This window comes from Maniola jurtina, chromosome 7 (assembly GCF_905333055.1).
Source record: "Maniola jurtina chromosome 7, ilManJurt1.1, whole genome shotgun sequence".
NCBI lineage: Eukaryota > Metazoa > Arthropoda > Insecta > Lepidoptera > Nymphalidae > Maniola > Maniola jurtina.
In genome coordinates, this window is record NC_060035.1 from 12,905,856 (window position 1) to 12,918,347 (window position 12,492).

The window sequence follows — 12,492 nt, forward strand, 5'->3', positions numbered from 1 at the left end:
TCCTATTTGATTTTAATTAATATATCTAAGCCTTATTTTTTTTCTCATTTTCAGGGATAAACCGTGTCCCACGTTAATACGATACTGTCGGACGGCCGGCGTCACCTCCGATAGATTTAATTAAAGAGTAACATCCACCGTCCCTCACGTAACCTATAAAATGAAGCCTGCTACTTTATGGGCTTGTGTACTGATTGAAAACTCTATATTGTTGTTGTCTACGCTACTGCTGACGCAACAAAATAATAACAATAATGTCCTTCCAAACGAATTTTGGCCATGGCGGCCAATCTGCATTAGAGATTAGCGAGATTAGCCAACTGCGTAGGAGATATCATAGACAAAGAGAGGAAAGAGCCCACTTGGAACCCAGAGGATATAGTATGTGTCAATGATTTAGTGCACAAAATGATAGAACATGAAGAATGTTGTAGGTATAGAAGCAGGCGTTACTTTGTGGAAGTCCATGATATACAAGAAACCGACAGCTTAATTTGCTATAATCCGTTGAGAAACCTGTATGGTGCAACATGCAGCATGCGACATGTACCGCCCGCCCTCCCACTACTAAACATGAAGGAAAAGCCAGCCACCAAACAAACAATACGCACTACCGCCCCGCAGCACCACACAGATCCCAAAACCACTCGACGCTCGCCCCAACACCGGAGCATCCTCAGGAGATGTAGACCTCACAATGCACAATTACGAAGATTTGCAATAAGAATAAGGAACCCTAAAACGATGTCCACCGCAACTCACATTTATTTTATTAAATCTTGCGTAAGAGATAGGTGTTTTGTATTCCCTTCCTAGTAAGTAAGAAACTTGCAAGGGTTCTTATTTGATTTATTAATATCAGGGATAATGGATCGCTGTTATGAAAGTTTCCGCAATATAAATACATAGTATATTACACATGATTTATACAGACAAATGTCTGGATAGATGACTATATTGTGAAAGGAATGGTGATCTCTGCCTTGAAAAAATTTATTCATACTAATTATACCTAATGACCAGATTCCGTGCTCTCCTTTTAAATGTTGTGAGAATTTGTTGATTTTCCAGAGTGAAAAGTTAAGAAACAAGCTATATTTGTGTCAAAGTATATCAAATTCACTTCAGCAACATAATGACAGCGACATAATATATGATACATCAAGAGTACTTATAACTTTAAAAGGTTATTTTCTTAGGTTTCTATATGATCACTTCTACATTTCTGTGTGCCCCATGAAAAATCTGTGATAAACTATGCAACGTCTCAGCTGTCACCGGAAAATATATACAAAGATTGGAAGCATCACAAGAGAATGGCTTATCTTACAAAGAAATACTACCCTAAATGAAAAACCGGCCAAGTACGAATCGGGCTCGCATACGAACGGGTTCGTAGCATCGTACAAGATATCCTACCACTATGTACTTTTTAAATTTTTCTATATAGTGGCCATATTGATTTTCGCATCTTGGTTTTTTATTATTTGTTGTTACAGCAGCAATAGAAATATACACACTGTAAAAATTTCTCTTACTGTTCATAAGATACAGACCGCTGAAGACAGACGGACGGACGGACAGACGGACGGACAGACGGATGGACAGATGGAGGGATAGACGGACGGGCAGATGGACGTACAGGCAGATGGACTTAGGCTGAGATCTAAAGAGCGTACTTTGACTTTACTCTGATTTAAGACACTGTTAAAACGAGACAGCGACCTGTCTCGTATCTGAGCAAAGTCAAAGTGCCTAGGTACGCTCTATAATAGATCTCAGCCTCAGTAATAGGGCATCCTTCGGGTACGGAACCCTAAAAATGCAAACTTTCGATGTCACGTAACTTGGAAAGTTGAGCGTGACAAACAAAACAAAGCGACTTGTTTGTGGTTACATAATTTTGAAGTTTCGAGAAGGGATGATAAAAGTTCTCTTCATTCTGTATAGAACAGGCAAGAAAACAATATACTAGCTAACTATAGTTTGTATGATTCACTTATTAGTAAGGTTTTTTTCTGTGATACGCTGGGTTCCCTGATTCTTTAGCATACTACCCAACTACTGCGATCTCGACTTTTTTAGCATTATTAGCCTTAATTATCCACCTCCAGGAACTCTCTACTGTACTCTAGGAACTGTATATAATTTTCTGTCAGTAGGCTGTATCACGTGAACCGTAGTACTGAGTAGAAATTCCGTAATCATTTTTAAGGCTCCGTATCCGAAGGGTGCCAACATGGCTCTCACTAAGCCTCCGCTGTCCGTCCGTTCATCTGTCTAACAGTCTGTATCTCGTGAACCGTAGTAGAGCGTAGAAATTTTCGCATTTCGCATGTGTATTTCTATTGCCACTCTAACCACAAATAATAAAAAATTTAAACGGCTACCACGTAAATTAAAAAAAAATAAGAAGTACATAATCTTATACGATGACACGGAACCCAACATGTGCGAGTCTGACTCGCACTTGACCGAATTTTCGCGAGCTTGTAAAATGTCATTTCAATCGGCCAATTTGGAGTTAGACGAAAAATCTGTTACCAATTTAGATAGAATAACAACAACAAGCAATAAGGCCGCCTTTGCACACAATAGTTTTTTCTGTTTTCTTCTTTCTGTGTTGTGTTCCTTTACATGTGTTTTTGTGTGCAATAAAGACTTCTATCTATCTGTCTAATAAAAACCTTTTAAAAAAGAAATGAAAATTTCAGGATTTTCATATATTTAATACATTTTTCATTCCGTCTCATGTTAAGGTAAACCCGTAAATAAAATGGCAAGAGGCGATCTCAGAGTCACGCGTCTCATGGTAATGTATTACGTGCCCTCGTGGCTATTGAGCCAATATTGTATCGGCTTCTGGCTCCTGACTGATATTCGTCTTTTGTTTATTTTGTCATACAATAACAGTAATATACTAAGATATGTGAAAATGTTTGGATTTTTGTAAGTTACCTTTAGTAAACTTACACGTATAGATTACCTACTCCTACGTCAATGCTTATACGCAGAGTTTTATCTATTTCATCTATCAAAAATTCATTTAAAAAATCCAAATCCATTCTAATATTATAAATGTGAAAGTGTGTCTGTCTGTCCGCTAGCTTTTCAGGGCCTAACAGTTTAACCAATCGAATCGGATGAAGTCGCGGGCATCATCTAGTAAATAATAAAGCATCATCTCAAAAAAAAAATGCACGCACTCATACACTTTCATTTCCACTCAAAACTATAAAAATAATTTGGATGGAATATACATAAAATCAAACATATGCGCATAAACTGCTAAAATTATAACTCTTTCTTTTGGCTTTGCCATAGTCGGATAAAAAACAAATCCCCTTTCCGGCTGACCTTTTAGATACTTAGATACTTCTCAGACTTGGGCGCGTTTGGAACCCTCGTAGCTTTAGTTTTAAGTTACGTAATTAATTATCACCACTATATCGTACATTTCAACCATCAAAAGGAGTACAATAGCTACTTTGAATAAATGATTTTGACTTTGACTTTGACTAATGTATCGGGAAAGCCAAAAGGATAAAAAGGTCTTATTTCCTAAACGATTTACAAAAAAGTTACAATAATATATTGAATACCATATTATTGTATCGTTCATTCAGCTAAGTGCGTTACAGTGTACCCCGTCGTTAATCCGAGTAAATAATTGACGTATAAATAAACAGCGGAAACGTAAAATGCTTGTTAGACTGTAAAGGCCGTGGATTCCAGTCGGACGAATTGCTCGATTCTTATGCTTTTTGCTCGAAGGGTGGCTCTAGTGTTAGCGGTGAAGATTATTATTATTGTAATATAATTTGAGTTGTGATTCTTCTAGTTTGAGTTGTCTTCAAGTTCTAATAAATTCTTAAATACGAATTGCCTGGAAGATCACTTTTGTGATAAGGTCGCCCTTTGTAATACTAAATTATTATATTCTCTGTACTTTTTATTTAATCTATACTAATAAATAAAATTGGAGTGTCTGTCTGTAATTTCGAAATAACTACCGCATATTAAGGTCATATGGTTATTTGAACGATACTATAACTGAATCACACGTTTTTAAAATTTTTGTCTGTCTGTCTGTCTGTCTGTCTGTCTGTCTGTCTGTCTGTCTGTTTGAAAAGGCTAATCTTGGGAACGGCTGAACCGATTTTGACGGGATTTTCACAGACAAGTAGAGAATTGACCAGGGCGTAACATAGGCTACTTTTTTAACCGACTTTCAAAAAGGGAGTTGTGTTTTTCTACCTATGTACACCGAAATCTCCGAGATTTCTGAACCGATTTGCGTCACTTCTTTTTTAATCGATAGAGGAACTTTGCGACATTGTTTCATAAAAAATTTGTAGTCCAACTCCTCAATCCTGATGCTGCAGGGGATCTGACCAATCCACGCGGGCGAAGCTGCGGGCATCAGCTAGTATGCAATATAGTAGTAGTTAGTTTATTAAACTAATTTGTTATGGTCAATTTACTGTTTTAACTAATAATTTGTTTATTTCAACTACTATTATATATTGCATAATATAGGTAATTATTACAAAAAAAAAGCCGGTGGCATAAGACACCTTTAATCCACGGTTAAGTTACACAGTTAATCTACTCAGGTAACCAGAAAGTTAATCCACATTCGTATACACAATCATTTTAATGCCACTGCCACAGTCGAAGCTAGCAAGCAAGTAGCCGCTCTATGTGACCACAAAACTGTAAGTATCTACACCACTCCTAAACTAAATGAAATAATGACAGTGTTTTGTCACTCACCACCACATAATAACAATCTAAGGTTTATTTCGTGGTTTAACGACACATTATAATGTAAATAACGGGTACGTATCACGACTCAATACGATACATTTGAGAAATCGATAATATTTTGTCCCAATTGCATCGACGAAATTATGTTTTTTTTTCATGCTAGGCCATGCCATTCGTTTTTGTTGAAAAATTAATCCGATATAAAGATTCCTACGCTTTTCTTTTGAAAGAAAGGTACCAAGAACTGCTTACGTAAGGCCCCGCTTTCAACACAAATACGGCTTATTTTTGTGTTTTTTTGTATATTTGTGTTAAAACTGTTAGTCAATAGAAATAAGTGAAATCAAATCATTAATATTCAAGTATAATAAAAATATTCACTAATATTCAAGTAATAATAAATCAATAGCGTCATGTAATTTGCCGTTTCACTTATAAAACCGCTCACAGTGGGACCTAAAATCACTGTTACAACGAGGTCTTGCAATTCACCCTTGTAGTTCTTGTTTCCCCGCCTTGATAAATGATTCGTCGTGGAATGCCGGCTAATTTCTGTCTGCGATTCAAAGAAATGGTTTCGGAATCGTTATTTTGTTCTATCTATAAATTACTTTGTCAAAGATTCTAAAAATCCATTTAAATTTTCTAAATTAATGTAAGAATGTTGTTTTTTTCCTGGCTAAATTTTATTTGAGCTTAAGAGGGGTCTCTCCGTCACTTGCTCCATACAAAAGTAGTTTGTCTCTCATTGGAATACTAACTTAATACTCAATGGAATTTTGTAGAAACGCTCCAGGAACTAATATCTATGCCTGTGGTTTTCTAGATTTCCGTTAAAATATTCGGTTTCTTACGCGGTCTTAAAAATTCACATACAAATCTTTAATGATGATGATTACAAATTATAAATTGACAAACACAACCCGGTAAAGTAAGTCGTTATTAGAAAAAATAAAAAGTCCCGACTGCCCTGCCAAAAAAACGAACTAAAAGATTTTTTTGTACCATATAACCGACATATTAAAAAAAAAAAAAACTGTAGTCAATTGATGTCATACGGGATCAGTAATAATTTTAATGATAACCCATTTTTTTTTTGTCACTATAGGTAAGCGCTTGACCACAATCACACCTGATGGAAAGTGATCATGTGGTCTAAGATGGGACTCGTTTACCTAGAAGGTGCCTATTCACTCTTGTTTTAAAGATACATGCATTCCAATAGTTCAGGCATTTAGAATTTACATACATATACCCTGAAAACTTAACGCTCCTTTTTTGATCAGTCGTATAATTAATGCGTCCCAAAAAAGAGACATGAAATTAAATTCCTTATCCTAAAACGACAAGTAAAGCAGGAATGTACAAAGCTGAAGGATGTAACTGTCAAAAACAAATAACGAATATAATTAATCACTCCGAACAGGCATTAAAAGAATAACAGACAACGACAAAAAGTTTTCCGGCTTCTGTCTCAAATTATCGCCTTCACTAGGTCATCAGGGTTATGACCCTTTCCAATAGAGACAGACGTTTTTTTTATCTCTGAAGGTCGTAAGTATTTCCATTAATCACGTAATGGTGAAAGTTTTAAAGATAAAATTTAAAAAAAGTTTTAAACAATTAAATATTTATTGCGTGTACTTAAAAAGTAGTGTGTGAAATCTGCCTTCACTTGACAAGCGTGGTTGCTGGCCCACTACTGAGTATGGATGGTCCTTTAAGATTAAAAAGGGTACCTACCTGCCAGTAGGTTCAGTCGATTTTATAAATATTTTTTAACTGATTGCGTAGACGCTGCGTTGGCTGCACTCCCTGGACCATTCTGTTTCAGCCTTAAATTAACATTTTATTGTTAGCTACAAAGAGACTGTGAAACTTAATTACGAAAAGTATGCGAAAAGTAGTGAAACTGCGACAAAGTTTTGGGACATCACTTTGATGGCGCATGTATCACGTGTGAATCGCGCCCATGTATCATGCCTTTTTAACCCCCGACCCAAAAAGAGGGGTGTTATAAGTTTGACGTGTGTATCTGTGTATAACTGTGTATCTGTCTGTGGCATCGTAGCTCCTAAACTAATGAACCGGTTTTAATTTAGTTTTTTTGTTGTGTTAAAGGTGGCTTGATCGAGAGTGTTTTTAGCTATAATCCAAGAAAATCGGTTCAGCCGTTTGAAAGTTATCAGCTCTTTTCTAGATATTACTGTAACCTTCACTTGTCGGGGGTGTTATAAATTTTTAATTTACAATTGTTTTTAAAGAATATTAGCCATTATTGTTTATCATGTCATGACTAATATTACCCTTTCTCCTTCAACTAAGAGAAAAGCTTGTTCTAGGAATAGGTACGACGATAGTGCAACGGATGTTATTTGAACTGCCGACTTTTCGGAATTCAGTCAGCTCCATTACCCGTTGAGCTATTGAGGCTCAATTTGCTTGTAGAGTAAGCTTAAATGAAAAACAGAAAACAATTTTGCGGCTGCAGAAAGTCTAGCTTCCGTTTCAAATTAGAATAAGATAAAACAATCCTTCTTTATTATAAAACGCCGCGTCCCACTAACGACCTCTGAACTCGCTGGTAAAATGAAACAACAACCAGTGTGGTATAGGTATAAAGCGGGGGCGTATGCAAATCTATTTAATATATAAAAGGAAAAACTGACTGACTGATTGACTGATCTATCAACGCACACACTTTAAACTGCTGGATGGATCAGGCTGAAAGGCATGCAGACAGCTATTATAACGTAGACACCAACTAAGAAGGCATTTTTGAAAATTCAACTCGTAAGGGGGCAAAATAGGGGTTTGCAGTTCACGTAGTCCACGCGGACGAATTCGCGGGCATAAGCTAGTCGCATGATAAGAGTATTTAAATCGCTTTTCGTTTATAACTTGTACCCACCCTAGTTGGCGGGCGTTGAGTAACTCAGTTCCTGTAATTTTAGCTGTTCACACCTTGAAATAAGAAAAAGGACCGAATAGCTTCCCGGGGGCGATAATTATGTCAGAAGAATAAGACCTTTTTTCTTTTTTTCGGTCAAAAGTACTTACTACACTTAGACGTGATGAAATAAAAGGTAATTTGGTATTTTTTGACGTGACAACGTCTTATAATTCGATAGAGCCGGCTGCACGCACGAAAAAACATGACTCATGCGGCGTTACCTCGCTCTGACGCGTTCCATGTAAGGCTTGAAGTGCAAGCGAGAGCGCGGAACGAGCGACAAAGAAGCACATTCGGCCTTTGTTGTCACGTTCAACTATCGTCAGTAAACCGACTTTACAGACAACCAATTTTTCCTTTAACATAAGTTAATATTTTATTTGTAGTGTTAAAAAACTCAACTTTTCTAGCCTTTGGCTGCAATCTGCAATATAATCGCGGAACACAAAATCGTAGTACGGTAAATTTGATATAGTTAAAACTAGCCACGGCCGTAGCCAGACTATAAGTATATATTTGAGATACCTGAGCCAATGTAGACATTAATTAACTGTTAGTTTTCCCAAATTGACAGTCGGGAATCGAATCTAGGACTGGCCACTTAATAACCACTCCACTAAGCCATCGATAGTCGTTAATAAAAAATACATATACCTATAAACGTAACAAAAAATAAAAAACGGACTTTCAAGTAATCACTTGAAAGTGAGACCTTGTCATTTTCGAGGTTTAGTAATAATAATAAACTTTGGTCGTTTGGACACAGAATACCTATATAATATAATAGTATAATACGTAGTTTGGGTAAATTTTGGCTCTTTGAGATTATCCCGCCCTATCATACTTCATAATATTTGCATTATTACTCTAATAATTGCTATCGATCCAATTTAACGAAGAAAAATTTCAATTTTCTTCATAAATGGAAAAGTCGTTCCGAAATGGCCGACTGACACAAACAAGCTAGTTGTTACAAGGCAAGGTTGTTATTTCAAGCTATTTCACTTTTCAACGGGCGCTTTCAGCGGACGCCAGTCTATTATTTCAGAAGTTATTATGCCATATAACATTGTGTTGTTTTAGCGAGATTGCAAAGCAAACTGCCCAGTTTAATTTGCTTAGTTTATTGCGGCAGGAAATAAACAAATTACTACGTAAATTGCTGGTATTTTAGTTCTACTGTGTGATTAACATAAATTATGAAACGAATTAGCGAATGCTTGTTTGCATAAGCTTTGACCCTGTATAATAAATAATATAAGCTAGCTATAGAACGCGCCTCAAGAGTGTATGATATGAACCATAGACATGCGTAAGATCGTCACAGCCCGTCATGTGCGAGTTGGACTCGTACATGAAGGGTTCCGTACCACAAATAACACATTTACAAGAAATAACACATTTTTTCATAACCTAGCCCACCGTGCACTCGTCAATTCGTTAAGTAAATTAATGACGGATAGCGCCATCTATGATATAATTTAGTAATCATGTTATTTCAACAAACTCTTTTTTGCGTTGTAACCACAAAATGACTGTCGGATTTTTTCCTTTACCTGTGCTATAAGACCTACCCATCTACCAAATTTCATGATTCTTGGTCAACGGGACTTAGGTACCCTAGAAGTTTTGATTTCCTTTGCTTGACAGACACGATAGACAGAGAAAGACATCGAAGTGATCTTATTAGGGTTCCATTATACCTTTTGAGGTACGGAACCCTAAAAATGGTGGTACCACCACAAACTAAGAAACAGACATGACAGTGTCAAAACCAGTGAGTCACTGAATAAACAAATAGAATAGAATAGATTGTACTTTTTTTTACAAAAATGGTGCAATACGTGCTACGTAACTCGGAACTGAAAACCGATAATTTCTAAATCAAAAACTACCGCACCGCATTGTTATTCGCAATTGTTTCACGTTACAGCTGCATTTTTGCACACTCCATTAATTTAAAGCCGCACGCGAAATTGTCGAATGGCAAAATCATTTAAAGGGGTTTACACACTGTATGTGAGAGTAAAGTAAAGTAAAAATATTTCTTGTTCAATTAAACTGTTACGAGTACTTTTCAATCGTCAAATGCATCAACCACTGGTTCGGAATGTCTTTCTTACCGAGAACAAGTGTAAATTAAAAATTTTCAACACCCCCGACCAGTGAAGGTTACAGTAACTAGAAAAGCGCTGATAACTTTCAAACGGCTGAACCGATTTTCTTGGACTATTCCGCGCCTACGATCCAAAGTATCTGAGTTTTCCAAAACATCATTTTCAAATAAATAATTATGTATATCTAGGCAACGTCCATCTTGACAGCTTGACATTTGTCAATTGACACTTGAATATTATGAACCTAAGGGTTATCTAACTTTCTTTTCTACAAGAAAACTAGAAAAGAGCTGATAACTCTTAAACGGTTGAACCAATTTTTTTGGATTATAGCTAAGAACATTCTCGATCAAGCCACCTTTCAAACAAAAAAAACTAAATTAAAATCGGTTCATTCGTTTAGGCGCTACGATGCCACAGACAGATACACAGATACACAGACACACAGATACACAGATACACAGGTCAAACTTATAACACCCCTCTTTTTGGGTCGGGGGTTAAAAATCAGCACGAACGGCGGTTGCTCTTACGTAGTAAGACTGTTTCAGCGGTGGTTTGTAAGTAATGGTTAGCATGTCTTGTTTAACTGGATATAAAGACTATAAAAACTCCAGTAACGAAACATTGTTCCAAAACTAGCAATATAGTGGTTTCAAACCGTTTGGGGTCCCATTGCACAGGCCAGTCCATTAGTCTCAAACACATTGCACAGCGCTACGCAAAAACCCACTACGGCATTCCCGAATTGCGCTATTATTTTTACCGAGTACGCAGACTGTTTCAGCGGTGATTTGTAAAGAACGGCTAGTAAATTGCTGAAATGCCTCAAAACGTGGCTATAAAAATTGTAGCAACTTACAAATCAGTCATTTTAAAAACCACACAAGTTTTTCAGACTTTTTTGGGCTATATTTATTATAGTGTTTGAAAGTGTTTGAACTTTAGAATATGCATATGAAATAATCTTCATAATATTTTATTAATAAGTAGATGATACCCGTGACTTCGTTCGCGTGAATATATTTTCGATCCCACGGGAACTTTAATTTTCCGGGATAAAAAACGCAAGAGTATAAGCTGTCATCATTCCCAATTCCAGCCAAACCCGTCTAGTAGTTTTTGCGTGAAAAAGTAAAAAACATACACACACGCACGCACACCCTCATTTACACACACACACACACACATATAAACTTTCGCCTTTATAAAATTATTAGTGTGATATTAGTGTGAACAGTATGATAGTGTGATGGATTTAATTATATTTGTCTTATATTGTAGATAAGATAACTGGTACATACCACGACAACATCACAAAGCTTAAACAAGCTTAAAATCACACTTCACACTAATATTATAAAGGAGAAAGTTTGTATGTGTGTGTGTGTGTGTGTGTGTGTGTGTGTGTGTGTGTGTGTGTGTGTGTGTGTGTGTGTGTGTGTGTGTGTGTGTGTGTGTATGTGTGTGTGTGTGTGTGTGTGTGTTTGTTACTCCTTCACGCAAAAACTACTGGACGGATTAGGCTGAAATTTATAATGGAGATAGATTATACCCTGGATTAGCACATAGGCTACTTTTTATCCCGGAAAATCAAAGAGTTCCCACGGGACTTTTAAAAAACCTACATCCACGCGAACAAAGTCGCGGGTATCAGCTAGTCATTAATATATTTGTCTTGTTACAGTGTTCAAGTCCCAGACATCGCTGTCGACAGACTCCGGTCTGTGTACGGAGAGGGGATTGAGGAGGACCCACATCGAGCTCATCAAGCCGCCGGGGAAACGCATCGGCCTTAAACTGGCAGGTAAGACAATTCATTATATCAAGGTCACTGACATAGCCCAAACCATTAGCAAGCTGAAGTGGCAGTGGGCAGGCCATGCCTGTCGTAGAGGCGATGGCCGTTGGAGCCGGAAAAGTCCTTGAGTGGAAATCGCGTTGTGTGAGACGCCCTCCAGCACGATGGCCGACGATATAAAGCGGCTGACGGGAAGTGGCTGGATGAGGAAGGCTGAGGACCAGGTATGGTGGCGCTCTTTAGGGAAGGCCTATGTCCAACAGTGGATGTCCACAGGCTGATGATGATGGTGATGAAAAGAATTCAATCTCTCGAATCCGGTAAAACGACAGCTACAATGTCACGTTCGCAATCAGCTCTGATTGGTTGACGCTCGCTCACTATTGGCAACAATGCATTGTTGCAACAAGAATACTATAAAATTCAGCCAATCACAACAATTGAGATTGTAATAATGTTTGAACTCTAAATAATGAATGAATTATTGAAATATAACTCAAGAGGTTGTAAAGCTGAAATGGCGATGGGCAGGACACCAAATCAACCATTGGTAAATAAGCTCAACTTAACTCAAAGTAACATTAGGCTTCTACTAGTATTACGTATTTACTATTTACTTCGTAATACATAATTCATCATATTATAATGTACCGTCCATAAACATCAAAGCGCGTGGTGCCCATAAATCGCTGGCAGCCATAAATTGTGTGACCGCGGCATTCCTTGGAGAGCTCTGAGGTTAATCTGATGGTCGGTCCATACTATGTATATTATACAGGGTCAAATTGCTCTTTGGTCTAGTGGTTGGCATGTTCGACTGCGGATAACGAGGTCCTGGATTCGATTCCCAG

General features: G+C 37.3%; 1 protein-coding gene across 2 annotated transcripts in view; it reads left to right on the top strand.

The window, feature by feature from the left end:
• Positions 1-12,492, top strand: part of LOC123867076 (glutamate receptor-interacting protein 2) — a 316,615-nt gene that overhangs the window by 105,121 nt on the left and 199,002 nt on the right. For both annotated transcript variants that reach the window (XM_045908923.1, XM_045908924.1), the window contains exon 3: positions 11,528-11,647. In XM_045908923.1, the coding sequence (XP_045764879.1) occupies positions 11,528-11,647 (120 nt within the window). The remainder of the gene's footprint in view (positions 1-11,527; positions 11,648-12,492) is intronic.